Here is a 25,650-nt window from a genome sequence, read left to right as displayed (position 1 = left end):
GCCGCTTCTCATTGGACCTGTTGGTTGTCGCTCAGCCATTGAGGCTGAGACAAAGTGACAATGCTGTGAAAACTGAGCGTCGCATTGTGCAGTGTGTAGGGGTGACCCATTGACTGGTCCATACGCGATACTATGGGGTGGCTTTGGATCGCTGTGGCAACGTGTGTGCTCGCGTCCTGCTCTGTCAAAGGTAAGTGCTAGAACAAGCAGGAGGGCAGCTCCCACGTGGGGCTGTGTGCCTATATTTATTGTAACAACAGCCTCTGAAACGGGGCCCTCCCTTTTATTATTTATTTTTTTAATCGATTGTTTGCGGTTTATATCAACCATCTGTTTATATAGATGTACACCAAGGACAAAGTCAAGACCAAAAACTTTTGAACTAGGGCTTATTTAGCTGATTAAAGATGAGCTTTAACAGTGGCTTATAAAGTGGTTTGAAAAGTTTCAGTTAATGATCCCTTTAAAGGAAATGACTGGTGGTTGGAGTATGAAGAGGGGATTCGGCACTACAGCAAGGAGGCCCTCAATAAGGTACTGTTTCACCTATGTTTATCACTGAGGGTTTATTTTGTTGTTAGACACAAAGTTTAAATTTTGGTTGTCATTTGAACAGCAAAAAGACTTGACAGATTTATTAAAAAGACAAAAAACATTAATATATAGCAATTTTTAACCTTTCTCTTAAAAGTAGGTTATCACCAGACTAACCACATGGCCCAGCAGGCATCCTGAACTTGTGCACAGCAAGCACAGCTAACGCATCAAAGACAGTGAAACAATGATCGATCAATAAAATTGAAGTCCGACAAGGTACTGAAGATGAGGTTTCCACTGTAGCAGTGAAAGTTATGTTCAAGTTTGCCTACTGTACTCTACAACAGAATCTTAATGCACAAACTCTGTGCTCTGCTGGATTAAATATTTTTTATATTTATTTTATTTAGAAAGAGGGACAATACATATTAATGAACATTTTAACAAATGTAAATATGCCAGATTATAGCTAATTTCCATCTGCAGACCCTCTGGCAGGTTGGTGTTACACACAAGTTAGTCAAAACATACAGAGACACTATTTACAGATCATGTGACAAGGACAAAAACAGTGATCACATCATAATATAATATAAGCTTTCAGACGTGCTATGCTGTAAAACGTATTAAAGTACCACAATACCAATGCTCCTAAAAAAATTAAGGGAGCATTTGTCACACACAGTGATTGTAATGAATTAAATATTCACGATAAAGGTATAAAATCTTCATTGACATAGATTGTGTAACTTGTTAAATACAAAATGCTATTACCAACAGACATTGGAAACCTCAAGCATCTATCCTTTGAGGGCTGGATTCAAAATCGAACCAAAAATGAAAGTTCAAAACTGAAGTCAGGCTGATCCATCTGGCATCATAATGTGGTTTAGTAGTGTGCCTTTATGAACTCCCAACAACATCTAGGTATGCTCCTGATGAGAGACTTGATGGTCGTCAGCTGGGCATCACTGAGCTACTGGACAGTTGGCGGTGCTATTTGGCAGGAAGCACTGATGTCTCATAGGTTCTCAGTTAGATTCAGTCTCGGAAACATGAGGTACAGACAGTGGTATTAATGCCTTTGTCACCCAGGAACTGCCTACATGAACCAAGGGCCCAGTGCATGCACATGAGGTCCACAGGTAATCACCTTGGTTCCTTAAAGCAGTCAGGGTGTTGTTGGCTCTCACGTAGAGAGGCCTGTCTAAGGCCACACCTCCCCAGACTATAATTGACCCACTGCCAAACCCCTCATGCTTGATGATCTTGCAGGCAATATAACATTCACTGTCACATGGAGCAGGTGAAATTAGTTCACAATGGATTATGCTTCTTAACTGGACAAAGTGATATTACATGTTATACTATGATCATCCAGTGTTTCCTTAATTTTTTGAGCAATGCATTTATAAAGATCATTTAATGGTGAAAAGAGTCTCAGTCTACATGCCCTCATCCATGTACCCTAAATTCAGTTTCTTTTTTTTGTTCAACTAAGATGAGATATCAGCTTTGTCACCGCTCCATAATGCTGCGTGATGCTGTACTGACATGGCGGACCATTGCTAGCTAGCGACAGTATATTTAGCAATCACATTAACGATGTTGAAATAAACAACATTTCCATTGTGGTAGGCCGCATAAAATAACAGACTGCGGTCAGGAGATGCTGAGGAACATAGTCGCCATCTTTCTGCAGAGTCAATTGCTACAGACTTACAAACATCACGTGGCTTTCAGATTAGCTCAAAAAACAATGTGTAGAGAGCTTCATGAAATTTGTTTCTATGGCTGAGCAGTTTTTTCCAATCCTTACATCAGCAATGCCGGATGCAAAGCATACCACCACTGGATTCCAGAGTGGTGACGAATCCCTCTTCTCCTTTGGCAATCCAATGGACCAATCTGGGTTTGGCAGTTGCCAGGAGTCCTTGTATTGTGTCAATGCACCAGTGGAAGGAACTCTTAATGCTTCCACATCCCAACTTTGTGGGAACATTTTGTGTTTGACCTCTTCCTGTTCCAACATGACTGCTCATCAGTGCACAAACCAAGGTCCATAAAGACATGGATGAGCGAGTTTGGTGTGAAAGAACTTGACTGGCCTGACTTCAACCTAATAGAACTCCTTTGGGATGAATTAGAGTGGAGACTGTGAGTCGGGTCTTCTCGTCTGACCTTACAAATGCACTTCTAAAAGAATGCTCAAAATTTACCATAAACACTCATAAACCTTGTGGAAAGCATTCCTACGAGAGCTGAAGCTGTTATAGCGTCAAAGTGTGGGCTGACGTCATATTAAACCCTATGGATTAGGAATGGGATGTCATGCAAGTTCATATGTGCATGAACGTGGATGAGCAAATACTTATGGCTAAAACGTTCTAATGCAATAAGATTTTTTGAAGATTTTAAAGTTGTTTTTTTTAAAGATTTTTGCTGTAAGTTTGCACATGAGCTTCCTATTTTCTCCACAAATGCATCAACATATACAGTATTAAACTCTGTTCACAAAGAACATTACGCAACTGTTTAAAACATTTATAGCAGTTTATTACGATGTAGGAAGACGCTCAAAAAAGAAGAAGAAAACATTTGTCAGTCCCTGAAGACAAACTTTAGTCATTACAAGGAAATAAGGATTCATAAGGAAACATAACTGGTCTCGATGTGACAGCGAGGCTTCTCTCTTTTTTACTTATTTAGGAGTTTCCAGAGAAAACCCGGCCAGTGAGCTTCAAGCATCCTGTGTTCCAGTGCTCAGACATGAGTCCTTCTCCCTCTGTCCCCTCCTCAGGTCTGTCCAGGTGTCACCTGCTGACCTCAAATCTTGTGTTGTTCAAGAGTTTGAACTAACGCTCTTTTTCTCTTTCCTTCCCTCTCTACCATCCCTCTACCCACCCCTCCTTCCACCCTTTTGTCTAGTTGAATTTGTGAAGGCCGCAGATATCAAAGTCATCGCCGCCTTGGGGGATTCTCTGACAGTAGGTGTTATTTGTTGTTTGCTGCTTCCTCTGCTGTGCCGATGATACAGCGTAACGTCGACCGAAAATAGACTCGCTCTGACCGTTGATTAATTCATTTTGCATACTCGCTTAGTCCTGCTGAGCAGAAGGCACCTGCAATCGTGAGAAGAGCTAAAACGCTTACAGTGATGGATAAAGACTGAGTGCAAATGAGATGGAAATAAACTTTAAACTGCATTACTAACCAAATGTTGCACCAACGGAGGAGCATTTAGCTTAGTTATGATCTCTTTTTGTGCTTTTATGAGAACGGCACATCTTCATAATCTAAGAGAAGATGCCCAAATTGCAGCTGGTTAATGGGGATGTGTTATCATCGCCTCTATATTTTTATTCTTGGACTCTTTGTGTATCGTTGCATGACTCACAGTTTATAATAGTTCTCATCCCGAGACTTGATTCGGCAGCGTTGCACGTATACGGCAGAAAATTTGGAAAGGCATAATAGGATCCGTTTAAATTAGAGTGACAAACCACCCACACAAACACTTACTCATAAAACTGCTTTTCTTCTCTTCCTTGGCTCCTGATCTCTCTATGCCGTGCCCCTTCTTTTCCAGACGGCTATCGGCGCCAACGCCACTACTGTCCTCGGCATTCCCATTGAGTTTCGTCACGTGTCATGGAGGTGCCTGTCACAAATCTCACACAAATAACAATCAGGATGATGTGAAGCAGACTGATCTCATATCAGGAACATGTTTGAAACCGTATTCCCCCATGAGAGCGTCAGTCTGTAAGAAACAAGGTTAAACTGACATTAACAGTTCTGCTGCTGGTATTGCTTTCCTTTCTGCTTGCAGCATTGGAGGCTATGGGACATATCAAGATGTCATTACTTTGGCAAGTAAGCTGTCACTGCTGTGTCCGAGCTGTTTCTTAACTGTATCGTTCCATGAAACTCACAACGAGAAGTCCAGCTCATTTTCTTTACCTCTTTGACGCTGTCATTTTTAGATATCATCAAGCTGTTTAACCCCAATCTGCTTGGAGCTTCTCCTGGAAAGACAGTTCATGGGATGGAGGCTCATATCAGTGAAACGGGCTTCAACTTGGCCGTAACTGGACACAACACCTTGTAAGACCTTCGCTTATTTTTGTGTTGCCTAATCTAACAGATTATATTCTTCTACAAAAATAACTGAGCTGTGACCTAATTCACTTTAGGAAACATGTTATTCTTTATTTTGTAGCAATCTCCCCGGTCAGACGAGACATTTGATAGACACACTGAGAGGTTACGAGGTAAAGCGAGGCCTTGCTTTCTCAGTAACGATACAGCACAGGGATGGGAGAGGTAACGGGACTGTCGTCTCTTCCTTTAGGATCTCGACTTTGAAGAGGACTGGAAGCTTTTGACTATTCTCATGGGCATGAATGACATCTGTGATTACTGCAAAGATAAAGTCTGTCTTGGTCTCTTATCTTTAATTCAATAGAAAATCTCTCTCTATATATGGAATATTGCCTCTTATATTAACTCTGATGAATCTCCGCTACTTCCAGGCTCTTTTTTCAGTAGATAACTTCATCCACTATATGACCGTCTCGTTGGAAATGCTTATGAATGAGGTAAAGTCGAAGATAAACGAAATCAGGCTTAGCCCTGGATTTACTGTCTGCTGAGACTGAGGGCTCAGTGCTGTGCTGAATCACCACAGTGCAGGTCTTCATGCTGTGCTTCAGGTTCCCCGTATGATTGTGAACGTGGTTCAGATCCTCCCCATGCAGACTTTGAGGGAGGTGCAGAAGCCCACCCCAGGGTGTTTGCTCCAGCGGTGATCATTCTCTTTGTCTCTCAGAACAAGTTCAACTCTGGCTTGATTGACACTTCTTGAACTTTTTACTTTTTGACTTTGATTTAGGTCTTTCTGCTCGTGCCTGATAGAGCCAGTAGCCAGATCTCCTGAACTGCGGGAGCTGGTGGAGGTCAATCTGGAATTCCAGGTGCACTTTACTTCTTTCATGTTATAAGATTATGTATTATGTAAGTAAAGATGGTACAGGAGAAAAATTCTTCTTTCATTTGGTTGCCACGTTAGAAGGAATATTGACTCTTTTTTGATCCCTCTATGCATCATAAAAAAATCCCATGTTTTTTAGGAACAACGTGTTCGTTCTGTACAGCAGACTCTGAATGTTAGGCTGCACAAACAAGCTCGTCTGTAACACACTTGCAGAATCTTGAACTGCACACTGTTGTATGTAAGAGCCAGAGATGGGCAGTAACGCGTTACTGTAATCTGATTACTTTTTAAAGTAACGAGTAAAGTAAGGGATTACTATCGCAAAAACTGTAATTAGATTACCGTTACTTTCCTGTAGGAACGCTGCGTTACTGCATTACTAAAACCATTTTTTTGCGAGAATGTCTCATGACAGTGACGTAAGCGAGTGCGACGTTCCTGACAACATTGTGTGCAGATCAACAATGGATCATATATCGAGTGCGGGAGAGAGTGTGAACGTGCAGCGTTTAAAGCTTGGAAGTACTGACCTTACTTTGAGTTTGATTCCATAAAAAGTGACAAAAACATTAGTGTCCGTTCTGCATGGGAAGAAAACTTCTTTTTACAGCGAAAAAAACCCCTAAACAAGCTCCGAGTGCGCTACCACGGAATGGGAAATTCACAGAGAAACTCACGGATTCTTCCACTGACCGCTGCGGCACACCTGCACCAGGGTAAACCTCCGCCTACCCTACTCCTGCTTTACAGGTGAAAATAGAGCAACAGGACCGCTAGTCTTTGATTATATTTATTTTCTGCTGTGTTTTACTTGCATCTATTTGAAAGACTGAGTGTAAACACAAATATTTTATTTAATGTGCTGGAATGTGCAGAAAATAGGTTTAAATGTTAAACTAATTTCTTCCAGTCAGAGAATGGTGCATATAATTTAATTTTTACTTGATGCATAAAGTTAAAAGATTAAAACTGATAAAACAAGTTAAAAAAAAATAGACTTTTCCATTTGATTACATTTTGTATGATGGATTATGCAGAAAAAGTAGAATTGGGCTGAAAGATCTATCGCTTTATCACCTATTCAGGTTGTAAATTGTGTTTTTAAAAAGTAACTAAGTAACTAAGTAATTAATTACTTTTGAAAATAAGTAATCAGTTAAGTAACGGGATTACTTTTTTGGGGAAGTAATCAGTAATTAGTTACTGATTACTTTTTTCAAGTAACTTGACCAACACTGGTAAGAGCTATCGGAGATGAGATTTCTAGGTCAAAATATGAGGAAAAACTGCCATAAATATACATGCACTGCTTAAAAAACTGAAAGGAACACTTTTTAATCAGAGTATAGCATCAAGTCAGCTAAACTGCTGGCATATTGATCCAGTCAGTTAACTAGCAGAGAGGGTTGTTAAACAGTTTCAGCTGCTTTAGTGTTAATGAAATTAACGAAAGGTGCTCTAGAGGGGCAACAAAGAGACACAACTCCCAAAACAGCAATGGTTTTACAAGTGGAGGTCACTTCCTCATCCTCCTGAACCCTGCAGAGGTTGCACAGGCAGTTTCCTGTGTCTCCCAGCAGAGTCTCAAGAGCACGGAGGAGATTCCAGGAGACAAGCAGTTACAGGACTGGTATCTCCTCCTTTGTGCAAAGAGGAAGAGGATGGTGTGGATGGCAGTGACCAAACAATCATAAACAGACTTCATCTTCAAACAGATGTCCTCTGTGCTCACTGCCTGGGACTATAGAGCCCGTTTGCCATAGAATACCAAAATTGTCTTGTTAAACATGCACTAATTTGTATAAATATCTAATAGACAGAGTGCAGAGAAATGTATTTTAAACATTTGTTTTCTACCAGCCTGAAAGAAGAACTATTTTGGAAGGAAACAAAGCTTAAAGAAATGCCCATTAAAATGCATTTTTCACTGTATCTTCCATAATAATTTGCCTTGTCATTGTCCCCAATGATAACTCACTTAAATGTGCAAACAGGGTACATTGCACCCATTCTCACGCTGCTTTCATCTGCAGAAAAGACTCGAGAAGCTGCTGTACAGCGACCGCTTCTTCAGGGAGGACTTTGCCGTTGTTCTCCAGCCCTTTTTGAAAAACGCGGACCCGCCCCGCCTCCCGGTAATCCATCTCACGCCTGTCAGTGTGACATAAGTGTCTGCTTTCGGACCAATCGGTGCAAAGCATCACGCGGCGATGACTGACTCATCAGTGATCCCCAGTGTGACAGCTGTAGCTTTTTGGCTGAAAGACTCACGAGTCATGTTTCACCAACAATGCTGTCCATCACTAAAACTATACCGCAGTGTATTTTGTGTCTCTCCAAGCAGAACGGGAAGATCGATATGACTTTCTTCACTCACGACTGCTTCCACTTTACCATAAAGGGACATGAGGAGCTGGCCAAGGGACTGTGGAACAACATGGTGAACAATAAGTTGTATTTGATTTAAAGGCACAAGAGGCTAAAGGTCAATGAGTCATTCAGGGGTTATTGTGTAGGATTCATTTGGAAACCGACCACAGTGGATTTTAATACAGTCAATATGTGATTGAAGTGCAGATTTTCATATACAATTCAAGGGATTTCGCAAAAGTCTTCCATTAACTGTTCAGTAATAATAGCCATTTTTATATACAAAGTAAAAGCACAATTGATTCACAGATTTCATGTTCTTATGAGGCCTGTTCACCTGTTACGGGTGGCAAGTTAAACAGAGAGAAAAATCTGGAATTTATTCAAAATGTTGAACTTGCATTTGGTAGCTGTTCCCTGCGACTGCACATGGAAATGTGAAGAAGCAATTATTGAGCTGAAAAATGGAAATCAGTCTACTAGAGAGAGGAAAACCAAATCCACAATCTGGTACTGAAGAAAAAAAAGATAATAAATTTACATCAAGAAAGAACAATTTCCATCATCAATAAAAACTCTTCACAACATCTAACCAAATGAAGAAGACTCTCACAGAGATCATTGTTAAAGTCTGTGATCGACAGACGTCTTCATAAACGTAGCTGGTGAGCACGCTGCAAACCACTGGTTACACTCAAAAACAACAAGGCTACATGATACTTTGCCAGATAACATCAGAAAGAGCCTAAGATGTGAAAAAGACAAATCTTTGGATGAGTAAAACAAAAACTAACTTGAATGATGGAAAAATTAATATGGAGAAGGAGAGACACAGCTCATGATCAGAAGCATGCAACATTATCTGACAAATATGGCGGAGGTAGTGTTACTCCGTGGACACTTATAGCGACCAATGAAATCGAATTGCTGGTGTGTACGGATCATGTGACGGCTGATGGAGGCAACAGGATGAATTGTGAAGTCTACAGGACTACAGTGTTCGCTCAGATCCGGGCAAATTCTGCAAAACTGTTCAGACCATGTTTCACAGTGCAAAATGGTAATGTGTCATGGTCGTGGGTCAGTGTTTATTTTATTATTATTATTAATTTTTGGTTTCATCTTGGTGTATTACTATAATAATAATAATAATGGATTGCATTTATATAGCGCTTTTCGGGGCACTCAAAGTGCTTTACAATTCCACTATTCATTCACTTTCACACACTGGTGGAGGCAAGCTACAGTTGTAGCCACAGCTGCCCTGGGGCAGACTGACAGAAGCGAGGCTGCCATATCGCGCCATCGGCCCCTCTGGCCATCACCAGTAGGCGGTAGGTGAAGTGTCTTGCCCAACCTTCCGGTTACAAGACGAACTGCCAACTCTTGAGCCACGATCGCCCCGGTGTTACTACCAGTGTTTTGGTTTCCGTTTTGTATTTTGAGCTCCCTCTGTTCTTTGTCTGGTTTGTCTCTGTGCCTGTCGTGTACTTCCTGTTTTACTTTGAAGGTCCGTGTCTCATGTCAGTGTTTCTAGTTTTGCTTCCCTTGGTCTCATCAGGTTCCATTGCTCCCAGCTGTGCTCTCCTCCTGTGTCTCATTCCCTTGTTTTCTCTCAGTGTATTTAAGCCCCGTGTTTCTCTCTGTCAGTATTGTATTGTACCCTGTCTGTGTTCTGTCTGCCTTGCCGGTCTAATTTATTGCTTTATTCCCTAATTTAGTTGGTTTTCCTCAGGTCCACCAATATAGCTGTTTTTGAGTTCACCTTCTGCCTCCTAGAGTTTGCATTTGGGTTCCTCCATTCCTGCCTACTGCACACAGACATGATGATCAAAAAGGAATGCAAAAGCAACCCAAGAGTTTCTCAAGGCCGTCAGTCCGATTTGAGTTTTTCAGTTACTGAAGATAAAACCAAAGACACAAAGACCAAAAACTAAGCAGCAGCTGGAGGTGGCCACAGTAAAGGCCTATAAAAGCATCACCAGAGAAATGTATCTCAAAAGGAAATTTTGGTAATGCAAAAGTGTTCTGGACTTCAGGCAGTCACTGACTGCAAAGGATTTTAAGTATTAAAAACAATCCCTATACTTAAAATGATGCTTGTTTGTCTGATAAGCTGAAAGTGTGCACTTGAATCACTTCTTGATCATTTGACATAAAATCCACTGTTTAAAACTTTAGAAAAACTGTGTAATTGTTCAAATACACGTCTGCTTCTCTCACAGTTTCAGCCCGAGGGAGGAAAGACGATTGTGAGCAGCTTCTCTGACCCCATCACTCTCATCTGTCCGCCTATGGTAAGATTAGCTTTCCATATTTGACAACTTTGTTTGGCATGGAAAGTGTTTTAAAATGTTTTGTTTAAAAGTCTGTTGATTCAAGAAAGTTCAGCGCTGTGGAACTTCTTTTTCTCCATTTGTTATGATTCCTGTGCTTTAGATGCTTCTCAAAACACTCTGTTACTGCTTTGTCGTGCTGCTGTGCATATAAATGGCACTGCATTAAAATAAATGAGTGCTTGGTGAAATAAAAATGAATTTTAGTTCACCAGCAACTCAGAGCTGTTTGAAAGACTGGGAAAGAGGCTACGGTGCGTCACGCTTCTCGAAACGCTCTGCAGTACTGCATTATTTGTGTTGTGATAAATCTTAATTCAATATCTGATTTTTACAGTTATTATATTACATATCATATACGTAGGAACACCCATATATCTTCACTCGACCGATCGCAGCCAAGTCAGACCAACCTCCCCTCCAGACTGACGCTCCATCACCAGCAGTCATCTTCCTGCTGCTCCTCCTGGCACAGTTTGGAGTTATGTAGCTTTTAATTCCGAGGCAAAACACACAGTGGGCGAAAGGAGTTTTTTAGCCATTCACCAGCATGGAGGAAATGACTGCAAACTGACAGATTTGCAATTGCAATCATGCAGCCGAAATATCTGAATCTCAGAGGATGTTGGAGATGGACGAGATGAGGATAGGGGAGCTTCAGATGGTTGGGGGTTGTCTCTATAATATTGCCAGATTTTTACTAAATAAAGTGCCTGGACATGACTGGTGTTGTGAACTGTGCTTCAAAGTGAACTGAACTGAGAAATGTGACTTTCTAATAGACCCTTTTACAGTTTTTATTGAGATTTAAATAACTTTTCTTGCGCTAAAGACGATCTACCAGTTAGACTGCATGCCTGGTAGTGGGATGTTTCTGTTTCTCCCCCATTTGGGGAGCAGACTTAGCATATATGTATTTTTAATAAAAAGTTTGCTTTGTACAAATTGCAAATGTTGTAATTAACAAAGCATGACGACCTACTTTTGATTCATGTGACATTTATACATTCATACATAAAATATTAACGACTTTGCCTCTTTAATAACTTCTGGGCCTTTTTAAAAAAAAAGTTTTCAGACTCATTAATTTACTCAGATTTACCTTTTTAAAAAACAAAACTTTTGTTTGCTTGTTTGTTTCTGCACGCTTACTCACGCAGAGGGACCCTGGCAATGTGCCTCGATCAGCTCGGTGAAAAAAAAAAATGATTTAAACATGAAAATTTGTCATTCATATCATCTGCTGTAGATTTCCCCAGACAGCTCTGACTTCTCAAACGGGGGAAGATTTAGTCACAGGTCTGCTCCTCAGATCTCCAGGCAGCTGCTGGCCCACTTTCACTGCTCCGTCCTCCGGTGCCTGAAATATTATTATTATTATTCACAAAAAGAGGGAAAGCAAACCATCAGTCATTGCACTGAACAAAAAAAAAAAAAAAACGACAACAAAAAAACACTAAGTGTTGCTCATGCTGCTGGGCGCTGAGCAGTGGAGTCATTATCTTTTACCCGCAAAATGTCAGCGGTTGGCGTCAGTAGCTGAGGTGTAATCATCCAGTGCAGATGGCTGTATTGTACTCTCTGGTTAAACAGAGCCTATAATACAGAATTCACTGACTCTATTGAATCAATGTGATTAAAAAGGCAGGTGGAAACTATATTAAGGCAATCTCAGGTTACTTTAATGTGCTCAGAAATAGCAATTTACCTCCAGAATGGAAAGGAAAACCATATGATATGTACTCAGTGTGGTGCAGCTGGGTTGTATTAGTATATCATGTGTCATATATGTAGGAACAGTCATATTTGCCTCCCTTTTCTAATGTTTTCTTGTAATAACACGCATAACACTTGAGTTTAGAAAGGTAATTATTTGTAATCACCTAACATGTATTTTTTCCCAAACTCTTTCTAATTTATTTGCGTTGTGCCAGTTTACTTTGTTGCTTCTTGGATGCTTCTCTTTGATGAATTTCAATCAGTGCTTGTAGCTTTCAGATTTCATTATAACCCTTTTATTGTATTCAAAGGAAACCGTCTTCATGTTTAAACAAAGCCGTCGGCAATTTACGAGGGACAAATATGGATCCTCTGGTCGAGCTCTGATGCAGATTGGCCTTTATTGTTTCTCTGAATGCATAATGAGATCTTTGGGATGTCGGTGAATGGTGCAGCAGCACAATGTGAAACTGCAAACAGTCCAAACGCCCCCTCCCGCTTTAGAAACCTCTGCTCTGTTTGTTTTTTAATGAACATGTCAGTAACAAGATGAAAATGAGCTCATGAGGACATGTACATCCAGAAGTTTTAGAATTTTCCAGTGTGCATGTCTGCTTATAAATGGAGACAAAATGCTGGTAGTGTTTCTGCAGTTTTAATGTATCATCATTTAATGTCGGATCTCAGGAGGCTCAGGGAAAAGGTCTTATTAAAATTCAAAGGGAGAAAAAAAGAATAATAAAGCTTCACTTGGTGCAGGGTTGCCAATTCTGACACTGCTGATGTGACACGACCGCTGGTCAGGAGGTGAATCAGACACAGATCACACACCCACCGCCTCCAACATCACAAACAGCCCCCAACTTGCTCCATCGTATCTTTCACACGCTGAACATCTGTAAAAAATCCAGCCCTAAAGATGTTTTATGAGTTTTTTCCACACCTGCAGCTTTCATACAGCAGCGGGATCCATCAACGAGCTTTTCCAAGGTGAGAGATTTGTGTGCATTTAGGCGGGTGGCGCAACAGATGGAACTATTTGTGACTATTAATGGGGATATTTTTATTTTACTCTTAGTAAAAGCCTAATGGGTTTACTGAAATCAAAAAATATTTCTGTCATGTCATGTTTTTAATTATTTTTTTTATCAGTAAAATGTGGCAAAAAGGAAATTTAAAGTAAAAAATTAATTATTGTAATTAGATAAATCATCATTACCCATTTCAGTGTTATTGGTTACACGGGTGGCAGATTTGGTTTAATTACCTAAATTAATTGGGGTGCTATTTGGGACCTTATTTACAGGCTTCACTGTGTTCTACTTATAATCATCCATTAGGAAGGGCATTGGTATAAAATATATTCTGGCAAATATGTATGCAGATCAGGGTAATCGCATACAGATTGGTCAACGCACATTGCTCCACTGTGGCAAGCCATTAAAGGAGCAGAAACAACAAGAAGAAGATGACAGAAGAGCAGATGAAAACAAATTGCAGTCATAAGTAATTGTTGAAACATCATTGTATAGACTTTCAGTGTGGCTGATGTAGATTGGGAGGGGCAATAAAACAAACAGAGATTTGGTGACTTGGAAAAGTTTTAGGCTAGGACCCCATAGTACCTTCCATCCGTTTTCTGCAGAGGTTGTTGGAGGTTATCCCAGCTGTCACAGGGAAAGAGGCAGGGTACACCCTGGACAAGTTGATAATCTGTTGGACGGCTAATTGTGAGAGATAGCAATCCATGCTCACAACCTAACATGATGCATGTCTTTAAACTGTGGGAGAAATGAGGTTTGGAGATGAAGTATACTGATGACCAGCAATATGGCTTAGTGCTGAGAAAGAGCCCTACAGATGTGATGTTTGCTTTAAGAATGTTGAAGAAGAATAGAGAAGGTCAGAATGAGTTGCACTGTCTGTTGGTAGATCTAGAGAAAGAGATGAGCAAGTCAGGAGTGGCAAAGAAGTATGTCAGGGTGGTGCAGGACATGTATGAGGACAGTGTGACAGTGATGACGTGAATAGATGCGTTAAAGGTGCGGGTGGGATTGCATCAGGGATTGCATTTGAGCTCCTTTTTGTTTTCTTTGGTGAAAAACAGACTGACAGACGCGGTCTGCCAGGAGATTCTGTGGAATAAGTGATCTGTAGCGAGAGCAGGAAGTAGGTGAAAGAGAGTCTGGAGAGGTGGAGGTACACTCTGCAGAGATAAAGAATTAAAGTCAATAGAAGCAAGACAGGATGTGTGTGTGAATGAGAGGGACACAGCTGTAATTGTGAAGTTGCAAGGAGTAGAAGAAGTAAATGGCCTGCATTTATATAGCGCCTTACTAGTCCCTAAGGACCCCAAAGCGCTTTACATATCCAGTCATCCACCCATTCACACACTGGTGATGGCAAGCTACATTGTAGCCACAGCCGCCCTGGGGCGCACTGACAGAGGTGAGGCTGCCGGACACTGGCGCCACCGGGCCCTCTGACCACCACCAGTAGGCAACGGGTGAAGTGTTTTGCCCAAGGACACAACGACCGAGACTGTCCAAGCCGGGGCTCGAACCGGCAACCTTCCAATTACAAGGCGAACTCCCAACTCTTCAGCCACGATTGCCCCATAAGTAAAGGTAAATGAGTTCAAATAGCTGGGGTCGACCATCCAAAGCAACAGACAGTGCACAAGAGGTGAAGATTAGCGCACAGGCAGGGTGGAGTTGCTGGAGACTAGTATCAGGGGTGATTTGTGACAGAAGGATAGCAACAAGAGTGAAGAGGAAGGTTTACAAGCTGGTGGTGAGACCTGCTGTGATGCATGGTTGGGAGACAGTAGCACTGACAGAAAGACAGGAGGCTGAGCTGGAGGTGTTTTTCATTCGAGGTGACCTGAATGGACAGGATTGTAAACGAGTACATCAGAGGAACAGCTCAGGTCGAGTGGTTTAGACACAAAGATAAAGAGGCAGGGATGAGATGGTTTGGGCATATGCAGAGCAGGGAGCTGCTAAAAGAAGAGGAAGACAAAGATCTTTTACCTCTTCATCCACAGTTGGTATCAACCTTCAACTCAGTGTTTCTTGCTATGCACTTTGAACTAACCTGATATCAGTTTCATAACAACAGAAGCAAACATACTCAATTCTGAGTATTTGTATCTAATGACAGCTGCAGTTGTATTTAACACCTGCGTTCTGTAGTTAGAAGTGTGCATGATGAGTAAATGTGTTACACTGTGAGAAATTTTGTCTAAATAGGTGAAAATTATTGTAGGCGTTACCAAAAGAGTGCTTCATTCAATAGATGTGTGAAGAAGGCTGCGCATTTGGCTCAGAGAAAGAGGTTTTCTGTTTTATCTGTATCAACAGGCACAATAAACTGTATGCTGTAATTATAAAATATTAATCTAGAAAGGTAAATACTGCATTGTTCCTAAATATGAACAGACCTTGCAACATAGCTCAGTTTGATTTGGGTCACATGCTCACATGAGCAAATCTGGACAATGGCAGCAATAATTTTTAATAAAATATCACCAGGCAACACATTTAGGCAGTCAAGCGGCACGATCAGTAAATACAGCTTGATAATCCCTCTTTGTCCTATGGGGAATCGCTCAGTGATGTTGACAGAGACACTATCATTTATTTACAATACATCCATTCTCTTGACTGCTTATCCAGTACAGGATGGAGGGGGACTGGCGCCAGCTCCCAGATCAAATAGTCTTTAAACAAGATGTGAAGGAAATGCAGACTTCCCCCTTCAATTCTGGGGTTCACATCCCACAGAAGCTCAACTGGATTTAAATCTGGGGGATTTGAAGTCCACACTTCAAACTTGCTGTCGTGCTCCTCTAACCATTCCTGAACCATTTCTGCTTTGTGGCAGGGAGTATGATTCTACTGAAATAGGCCACAGCTATCAGTGAATACAGTTTCCAAGGAAGGATGGTCTGCAACAATGCTTAGGTAGGTGGTACGTATCAAAGTAATAGCTACATGGAGGGCAGAACCCAAGGTTTCCCAGCAGAACATGGCCCAAAGCATCACACTGCCTGCACAAACCGCTTTTTTCCCACAGTGGATCCTGTGCCAGGTGTTCCCCTGTGAGCTACACGCAAGAAAGTGTGATTCATCGGACCATCAGATTGGCTTCTTTTGCTCCAACTGTTTAGGTAGTTTGAGCTGCAGTAGCTCATCTGTTGGCCACACGGGCTTACCTTTGTTCCCCATGAGCATTATTGAGTCTTGGCCGTCCACAATCCTGTCACTGACTCACCACTGTTCCTTCCTTGGACCACTTTTGATAGATACTGACCACAGCAGACCAGGAACACCCCACAACAGCTTGTCAAACTCCTCAGATAATTACACTTGCACATTTTTCCTGCTTCTAAGAAATCAACAAAATGTTCACTTACTCTCTGACAGCTGCCACGATGAAGAGATAATCAGTAATATTTACTTCACATGTCAGTGCTTGGTGTATATATTTATATACATATAGCTATAGGTATGTGTTCAGATATACATCCATATTTTTGTGGGTGGTAATTGTGCGGATAAACATATGTATCAGGATGATGATCATCACCATTCATATTCCTTCTTACTTATTCAAAATCCCGCCATCTGTCTACCCCCCTTTATCTTTTATCCTGTCAGGATAAAAGTTTTCATTGTTTTCATTGTTGTGTGTCTTTGTCCTGTGCGGTTGTTGTTTTTTTCAAAATCAAATGTATAAGATAAACCTCTTGAATCAAAGCTAAAGTCTACACACACAAAAATAAATAAACTTCCACTGTGGTGGTGTACAGAAGCAAAGCCACAAAAAATGTGTTTTTTGTCGACTTTTCTCTTAAGGTAACTGAAGAATTCTTACCCAAACCTACATATGCTTCCAGTTAAACCATACAAAGGATAAAAAACATGATCGATGCTCAAACAGCACACGGGGATAGAGATGCTCACTTTTATACCTGAGGCGCTCTGACCTGGCACACGCCCTGACAACCAGCGAGGTACGTTCAGGTACAACAGCAATTATTTGTCCCAGGATGATGTCATTTCCTCTCTCCAGCTCACGCTATAAAAAGGGTGCTGTTGCGGCGACGTCTTGGTGGAGAGACCGGAGAGGACGGAGGCTGTCGGGTCACCGATGCTGCAGAAAATCTAGCTCTCCAGAAATACCGAAAGGCGGCTAAGTTTTGTTCAGAATGCGTCCCTAATTCACCGACTTTGATTTACAGGGAAGAAACCTAACCTTCTGATAAAAGCTTCGCTATTTTTTATTATTCCTGGAGAGCTACTTCGCCTCGTTTCCAAACATGATCGGGAGAGGACTGTTCCTTTTGACAATCCTGTCTAGCTGCGGTAAGAAAAAGATCAGACAGCTAAACCTTGATGAAGTTGAGCGATATGAAGACACAGTCGGTTGGTTGAAGGAAATCTGCATTAAGTATTGTGACCGCCGGGGTTCCGCACCGAGGACAGCGACAAGCACATCTTCAATTGCAATGAATTCACCTGCGCCTTTGGCACAATTATTCTCGTTACTAAAACAACCAGAGGCTTGTAGTAACACAGCGAGTGAGGAAAGAAAAGCGCACACGCACACACACAGGAGCTGTAGGGATTATGAAAAGCATGTGAACAAATGAACATGCATGATTTTCTTTCTTCTCTTGCAGTCCTTTCATTGCCAGTGACTTCGAGTCAGCTGGAGAATGAGGACGTAAAGGTAAATATTTTCTTATTGTTTTTGGTAACATTTTCTATTCTAATATTAGTTTTATTGGAGCAACAGAAAAGCAAAAAAAGCAAAAAAGAAACTAGTGCAGGTTAGTGTTAACCTTCTTAAATCGATACTTCAGGGATATTCTTCTTGTCCGTATGACAAATAATACAAATCCACTGCATTGCCTTCTAGCTGCTCTCCAGCTGCACTCTTAAGGCACGCAGTGATTAGAAATGTTTAATCCCAATAATTTAACGCTTCAAGCACCTTCATTGTGAAGCAAACCCACATTTGACTTTGTAAAAATCAATAGAAAGCAATTTGAGAGCAATGGAGGGCCTTGACCTCCATGATTTTGAGGATGCTAAATCCACTGACAGAGAGGGAGGGAGAGAGAGAGAGCTTTCCAGAATAAGGTTTGGAGAGACAAGACTGCTAAAGGGAAATGTGGAATTTAATCACTTCAAAGGTCTTGTGTGAAGAAGCTGGGCAGCTTTAAAAAAAAAAAAAGTAGAAGAAGAAGAAAAAGATGCCATCTCCCATTGGCGCAATGGGAGTTGAAATAATTTTGATCCCTCATCTAAAGAGACTTATATCTTTCAATTAGTGGCTGAGTTAGCACACAAGATGCATTCAAAGAGTCTCAGACTCATATGCTGCTTTTGATTCAGTTCAATTCATCTCGCTTGCAACAGCAGCTTGTTTTACTGTAATTCTCACTTTTTTTTGGGATCATTTGGGGACTGTCTCTCCTCTGATTCTGGATTGTGTGCATCCACAGGTGATGAAATGCATCGTGGAGGCGCTGGCAGATGTCCTATCGAGGCCACACCCCATGCCTGTCAGTCAGGAGTGTTTGGTCACACTGAAGACGGGTAAGCAAAAGAAGGAACACAGTTTGGCAACACTGAGCATAATCAAATGTCCTTTATCATTAAAAGGGGCTGTTAGCATGGTGCAGTGCTGCAAACAACTACATTGATAGCTTAAATTAGCACAGGCAACATGCACTTAAAAAATGAGTTGTTAATGAAAAAGAATTGATTTTGCAATTACGTGTTAGAATATTACATAAAAACTGAAGCATGTCTCTTCTACTGCACATAGGCTGCATCCACATAAGGACTGTAAGATAACCCACAGTCTGGCTATTATCTAGTCCCAATAAAACTTTGATTTTCACATAAAAACATTTCCCAGACTGTTATCCTCTCTGCTGACCTTTTCTTAACATCCTCATATCTTAAACATGCTGCAGAAACACAGTGCGTTTCCTTCATATTACCCCATCGAGGCAGTGTTTTAGTTTTACATTTCATTAATCTGAGGGTCTAATCAGCTATAATGCATTTCCCCCCTCTGTTGCCAAGTGCTTGCTCATCACAAAACTGATGGCTCTCTTAATCTTACTATGCTAAATGCCTCGGGATATCATATATTCTGATTTGGCCCCATGGGAATAAAATCAAAAACGGATGTATGTTTACATCATTTCTAACCTTTACCAATTTGCGAGGGCACTGGTAGAGGTCGCTCCCTGTTTATAGAGTTATACAGATTTCCCTGGTCAGTTATTATCATCATCCCCACCCTCACTGCTGTCATTCCCACATAAAAGAGCGGATTAAAAGAGGCCAGGCCTTACTGGAAAAGTGCCGTATTTTAGAAGAAATCCACCGTTCTCTCGTAACGAGTGCATAGCGCTCTGATCATAAGGTTAATAGATTGATGCAGTGAATGCTGGGTAAAAGTCTGCTGCAGAGTGTTTTATACAGAGAGGTCACTAGGACTCGGTAAAGACGATTCGGTTACATAGATGGTGTTTTGCCTTGATGTCGTCCTTGTTGTAAAAAAAGAACACACAAAAAAAATCAATCGCAGCCTTACTCATCGAGCGTTTGCTACTGAGCGGGTGCTGTGAGCGTGAAACTGTACACCACCGTAGGGGATGGAAAGAAAGAATGGAGAGGAGGAGTAAAAGGAAAAGAGAGATCACTGATTGATACAAGAACACGATACAGTACAGTGTCTGTCTCTTGCTCCTGCTGCTGCATGCTATATGCAGTGCTGTTTGTGGGTCAGCAGAAAGTCCAAGTGCTCGCTTGCTGCTGTGGGAGTCTCTGTGGGCCAAATGATTAATTGTGCTCTTGCTTTGAAAGCAGTAAATTCCAGGGCAATTAACTCTGATGAGTCCACAAAAACGTGTCTCTGAATCCTTTGAAAACAGTGAAAAGGGAAAGATGTACACCTGTGATTTACCCCCTACAGCATCGATTCCCTGCCTTTTATCTGCTATTTTTCTTCTTCTTCACTGTTATGTTTGCGTTTTAATGTGGTTGTGTGTGTGTGTGTGTGTGTGTGTGCAGATGACCGACTTGTTACTATCCTTCGTCATCAAAACTTTCTGAAGGAGATGCAGGAGATCGCTGCTCAAGGTGAGTCACGGATTACTCATCTCGTTTACGTGTGCATGAAGATAAGAATGATGGAAGGCTCGAGCGACTCATTTTCATTTAAGGTGGTCGGGGGAGAGCTGATACGCCTACAGCAGCAGCACCGACCCTTCAGGCTACAGACGATGCCCCTGGTGAGCTGGACCTTCCTATACATCATATGCTTCTTATTTTTTATGGCGTATCTAATCGGTGGGTTAAATGCAGCAGCTGTGACAGTGATGTATAGTTTCCATTATTTATGTTTTTCAGCAAAGTCGTGCTAAACAACACATCAAAAGTGCTGAGGTAGATTTAACTTCTGCTGAGGCTCTGTGAGGGAAAGAAATCAGAACATGTATGACGTCCTTCCACATAACGGCATACCTAGATTTTTTTTTTTTTTTTTAAATCAGTGCCAGTACCAAATTGTCAGGGTTACATATGCCTCCTGTCAATCAAAAACATGATAAACTGTAGTACTTTTGTGTAAGCGCCTTCTTTTAACATCACTACAAAATCAATTTCTTCTAGTAAATTGAATCCCCACTCTCCCCTATTTTCAGATCGATCCATGTTGGAGGCTTTAGGAGGCCCCGGCGAACGATCTATCCTGTCCAAGAGGACGGGAACTGGGAAAGATGAAAAGGAAGCAGGCATGGAAGACGGCGAGTTGCAGGGGGACAACGAAGCTGAAGAAGTGCAGGTGAAACGGGAGAGTGATGAAAGCCCGGGAAGCCACGTCTCTGAGTCTGCAGAGGAGTGGAGGGAGGGCGAGGATGAAAAGAGGGAGGAAGATGAAGAAGGCTATGACGAGAAGCGAGCAGAGGAGATTTCAGAAGAGGAGAGCAAAGGCAAGCGCACATTTCCTAGTCCTTCTTTGAAATTTGTGTTATAAAGTAAAAGTAACATAAGGAAATTGGAAAAGGAGATTGAGAGTTTTTTATTTTGATGATACAGGCCACTCAAAGCAAATGAAAAGATGTAACATTAATGGTAGAAGCAGGCTCTTAAGACGGAGAGAGACCGCGCTGAAACAAAAACTGGCTTGTAAATGGAAACTGCTCGTTATCTCAGGGCTGGCTGATTGATGGAAGCACTTCCATCTACATGATGAATCTCAGCCCCCTCACTCGCAGGGGAGCGAGGCCACCACGGCTGGCAAAATGACAGCTCGTCAACAGGAATGAATGAGTAGCTCACTGTTGGAACAGTCAAGCGCTCGGTTACAACTGCAGTCATCTCCCCATACCCTCTAAAGTTATCAAGACTGCAATCAGCTCGTTCTATCTCTGCAATGTTCAACAGAGAAATAGTTTTATTTTGAGTACAATGAAATAGTGATACTGATTCTGCAAAATGGAGCTTCAGCCAAGTCATCTGATCGCTTCAGCCATGCTGATAATTCCCATAAAGCATTGCTAGCACTGAGGTCCAGTGCTGCCAGCTGGCAAGAAATATTTCATTACAAGAAGTGGAATCTTGCTGATGGTGGAGACTTTTCTGGCAGCGGCCTAGCAGAGGTGTTTCAGTGAGAAAAATAATAAAGATAAATCTTCTTCTTTTTATATTCCCAGATGATGGATCGGATGAGAAGAGAGACGCACGCAGAAAGAAATCAAAAGACGAAAAGTCCGATGAAGAAGAGGAAGAGATGACCAAGAGGCTCTCACTCTTCCATAAAAACGAGGGCAAAGAGGAAGGACGTAAGGAGGAGACAAAGCGAGGGAACAGGGAGAGCTTACAGCGGTGGACCAAGGCGACCAAGCCTTTGCTGCTGAAGAAGAAAGCAGCCACAAAGGAGGAGCAACATGTAGTGCCTCATCATTCAAAAGAGATAGCAGAGGAGGAGGAGAAGAAAAGAAATGCTCAGAAGAGTCCAGAGGAGAAGGAGCTGCAGATGATTGCTCGAAGAGCACCGGAGGAGAGGACGGGGTTGGAGGAAGAAGGGAGCGCCAGCAGAAAGTCAGAGGTGTGCTTTCCCCTTCTTTTGTGAGATTCACGGTCCGAGAAACAAAAATAAAAAGTGCTAAATCGCTTAAAGGAATCTTTCCACATGCTAGGAGATATAGCAAGCCACAACTTAGCTTAAAATAAAGACTGGAAATTGTTTTTATATAATCTCCAATAAAACCGCTAATTAATAATGACACAAACAAGAACACCGAGAGAGCATAAAGAGGATACTTAAACTTTTATTACAACATGGTGATGTCAGCCTGTCGCTGTGGCATTGTAAGGTGACGTGCTGAAAAAATAAAGAGTCCAAACATATTGTTGTAAAGCTGATAAGACGAGCTATAATTTTTTTTTTTTTAAAGTTATACTGATTTTTTTACATTTGGTGTGAGCTTGACTACGACATAACTTTCACCAAAATGAAATCATCTCAAGCTGTTATTGGGTGTCTTCCATCAAACAAAATGTGAACATTAAATCTTGAAAACTGTGGACGCTAGACTGCTAACAAACAAACAACCGATTACGTACTCCTCCATTTTGGGGAAAAACAACAAGGAGTGTTTGATTATCTTTTTGGGAGTTAAACCATAGATCTTAGAGATGGACATCTCCGTTCTGTGTTGTTCAGCTATAAGAGTATACCAAAGAACATCATGTCGCATTCAGTAAGCTGTGAAACCAGTGATTGAGACCACAGATGCATCAGAAAACCTGATCAAAGGAACCAAAGTCTAGATTTCCATCAGACATCTGCACAACCAGACTTCTTTTTGAAATCACAGGGGTCGCCCCCTGCTGGCCATTAGAAAGAATGCCGAATGTTCCTCTTAGAACTAGCAGTTGCATCCATCTTCGATATACAGTGTGTGGCTGTTTCTAGTCTTCAAGAGCACTAAACTCTGCTAATGATACATTCATATTTAGATATGAGGGATTTCTCTCAGCAAGTAAGAAGGAAATCCTTCCTGAATGCAATGAAATTGTTCCTCAGGATGTTTTACCTGTTTGCTTCTAAAGCAGGATTCTTCCTACAGCTTGACTCCCTGCAATATCTTGAAAGGAAGCTATTTACACTGCGATAGCCTTGATGGATGCAAACTGCAACACAGTTGTTATTAAATTGAAGGTAAAGGTAAAATTGACGTTATCTGCGCTCTCTCTAATAGATAGGACATTCGAGCCACGGATAAATATGATTGTTTGCACTGCTGGTGTCCCTTCTTTCACATGCTGTCCTCTCATTATACCTGCAGGAGCCTGAGATTGAAAGTCTGGCAGCCATCGAGTCAGAGCTTGAAAATGTTGCCCAGAAACTCCACGAGCTGCGGCGAGGCTGAGAGAAATCGAAAGGGAGTGAGAGAGAGGGAGAGAGAGAGAGATTGGAACAAAGTTTGACACCGCAACCTCCTCTGCCTCCTCGTCCTCCTCCGCTTTACCAGCTGCCTGGTTTCCACAGAGAGCGTGTGAATGTGTGACAAGATTTTTGTCTTTCCGCTATTTTTCCTGAGGAGGCCCGACCGCCGCGGCCTCACTCGTGACGTTCACATAGAGTAGCATACAGTAGATGCACATTGCAGCTAGACGTGCATACTAACAAACACGCAAGTGCGCGCGTACCGTGCATTTGCGTGCGTAACATTTCAGAAGATTCCCGAAGAAAGGCGACTTGTTCAGCTTCATTTTCTCCGACAATCACGTCTCTGTTTCTGTAAACGTATCTCTTCTGCTTTTTAGATAATTTCAACGGTGCGCACTGATTCATAGTGAAAGGTTAAGGCAAATCCAGGTATACACCTACAAGGTGAGGTTGTACAGTAATGGCATGTATACATGTACAAAGCTCTTTCTGGAATGCGCATTTACTTACAAAGTTAACGATAGAGAAGACTTAGATGATTGTCATAGATGCAGTTGATGCAAATCAAGCCAAGGCAATAAGTGATTTTTAGCGGATTAATGTCTGGGGTGTGATCTGTACTGAATTTATGTAAGAAAATCAATAAATTGAATAGTTTATCTGGAATTCTCTATTTGGTGACTGTTTTTCATGCCTCTAAAGTCAGCTTATTATTAACATATTAAAGGGAGAGTATTAATTCAATTCAGTTTTATTTATATAGCGCCAAATCACAACAAAAGTCGCCTCAAGGCGCTTCATAGATACAGAGAAAAACCCAACAATCATATGACCCCCTATGAGCAAGCACTTTGGCGACAGTGGGAAGGAAAAACTCTCTTTTAACAGGAAGAAACCTCCGGCAGAACCAGGCTCAGGGAGGGGCGGCCATCTGCTGCGACCGGTTGGGGTGAGAGAAGGAAGACAGGATAAAAGACATGCTGTGGAAGAGAGACAGAGGTTAATAACAGATATGATTCAATACAGAGAGGTCTATTAACACATAGTGAGTGAGAAAGGTGACTGGAAAGGAAAAACTCAATGCATCATGGGAATCCCCCGGCAGCCTACATCTATTGCAGCATAACTAAGGGAGGATTCAGGGTCACCTGGTCCAGCCCTAACTATATGCTTTAGCAAAAAGGAAAGTTTTAAGCCTAATCTTAAAAGTAGAGATAGTGTCTGTCTCCCGAATCCAAACTGGAAGCTGGTTCCACAGAAGAGGGGCCTGAAAACTGAAGGCTCTCCCTCCCATTCTACTTTTAAATACTCTAGGAACAACAAGTAGGCCTGCAGAGTGGGAGCGAAGTGCTCTAATAGGGTGATATGGTACTACAAGGTCATTAAGATAAGATGGGGCCTGATTATTTAAGACCTTGTATGTGAGGAGCAGGATTTTGAATTCAATTCTGGATTTAACAGGAAGCCAATGAAGGGAAGCCAAAACAGGAGAAATATGCTCTCTCTTTCTAGTCCCTGTCAGTACTCTTGCTGCAGCATTTTGGATTAGAAGTTTAACTTTATTAAGAGTCATTACAGGACCATCGCACTGTATAGATTGATCTACACAACCCACACAAACCTATAGGATCCACTGCAAACTTAAATTACAAGTGTAGATGCAGTCTGTGCTTGTTTGTGGGCGACAAAGCTGACAACATGAATCATCAGCATGACACACCGGCTGTTGACATTCTTTTTCAACGGGCAATTTAACCTTCGTTTTGGCAGCAATATGAAAATTCTTTGGTTGTTACTATTAAGAAGAAAATATCTAGCGTAGATATTATCATACAGTGTTAGCTGGGGTTTTTTTAATGCTGCATTTTTAACAGCAATATGTCGAGAGCTGCCGAGCGAATCATGGATCGGAAGGAGTCAAGAACACAACGTGGGCAGTGGAGAAACTACAATGTGAAAGTTCTGCTTTCTTTGGCAACTCGAGTAAATATAGCTACTGTAGGCATGACTCAACCGAATCATGTACAGTCAGACAAATGCAGTCTTGGGAAGCCTGAATGCTGCATCTGAATATAGGTTTTGCACAGAAAATTCAACAGAAAAATTTAGTTACTGAACATAATCAGAGATCACAGATAACAGTGACAATGGTGATGGTGTTTACTGGATATTTTGTATTCGTTATATTTGGAACTTTGCATCTCTACA

General features: G+C 41.5%; 2 protein-coding genes across 2 annotated transcripts; both read left to right on the top strand.

Annotated features, from left to right (window-relative positions):
- Window positions 1–76: 76 nt before the first annotated feature.
- On the top strand, window positions 77–10,729 carry LOC118454352 (phospholipase B1, membrane-associated). Its single transcript, XM_087852122.1, has 16 exons — window positions 77–190; window positions 470–534; window positions 3,247–3,337; window positions 3,466–3,524; window positions 4,127–4,194; window positions 4,370–4,413; window positions 4,524–4,644; window positions 4,760–4,811; window positions 4,892–4,972; window positions 5,073–5,138; window positions 5,253–5,344; window positions 5,432–5,513; window positions 7,567–7,668; window positions 7,878–7,973; window positions 10,129–10,200; window positions 10,604–10,729. The coding sequence occupies exons 1-16, from the start codon at window positions 133–135 to the stop codon at window positions 10,727–10,729; spliced, it is 1,275 nt and encodes a 424-aa protein (XP_087708248.1). The 5' UTR covers window positions 77–132.
- Window positions 10,730–17,078: 6,349 nt separating this feature from the next.
- Window positions 17,079–24,108, top strand: chga (chromogranin A). Its single transcript, XM_006793073.3, has 8 exons — window positions 17,079–17,327; window positions 17,645–17,694; window positions 18,473–18,566; window positions 20,058–20,126; window positions 20,210–20,278; window positions 20,690–20,977; window positions 21,701–22,095; window positions 23,339–24,108. The coding sequence occupies exons 1-8, from the start codon at window positions 17,282–17,284 to the stop codon at window positions 23,420–23,422; spliced, it is 1,095 nt and encodes a 364-aa protein (XP_006793136.2). The 5' UTR covers window positions 17,079–17,281; the 3' UTR covers window positions 23,423–24,108.
- The last annotated feature ends 1,542 nt before the right edge of the window (window positions 24,109–25,650 follow it).

The sequence above is a fragment of the Neolamprologus brichardi genome, chromosome 15 (genome assembly GCF_056152115.1).
Source record: "Neolamprologus brichardi isolate AB-2024 chromosome 15, ASM5615211v1, whole genome shotgun sequence".
Lineage (NCBI taxonomy): Eukaryota > Metazoa > Chordata > Actinopteri > Cichliformes > Cichlidae > Neolamprologus > Neolamprologus brichardi.
This window is presented reverse-complemented; position numbering and strand designations above follow the sequence as displayed.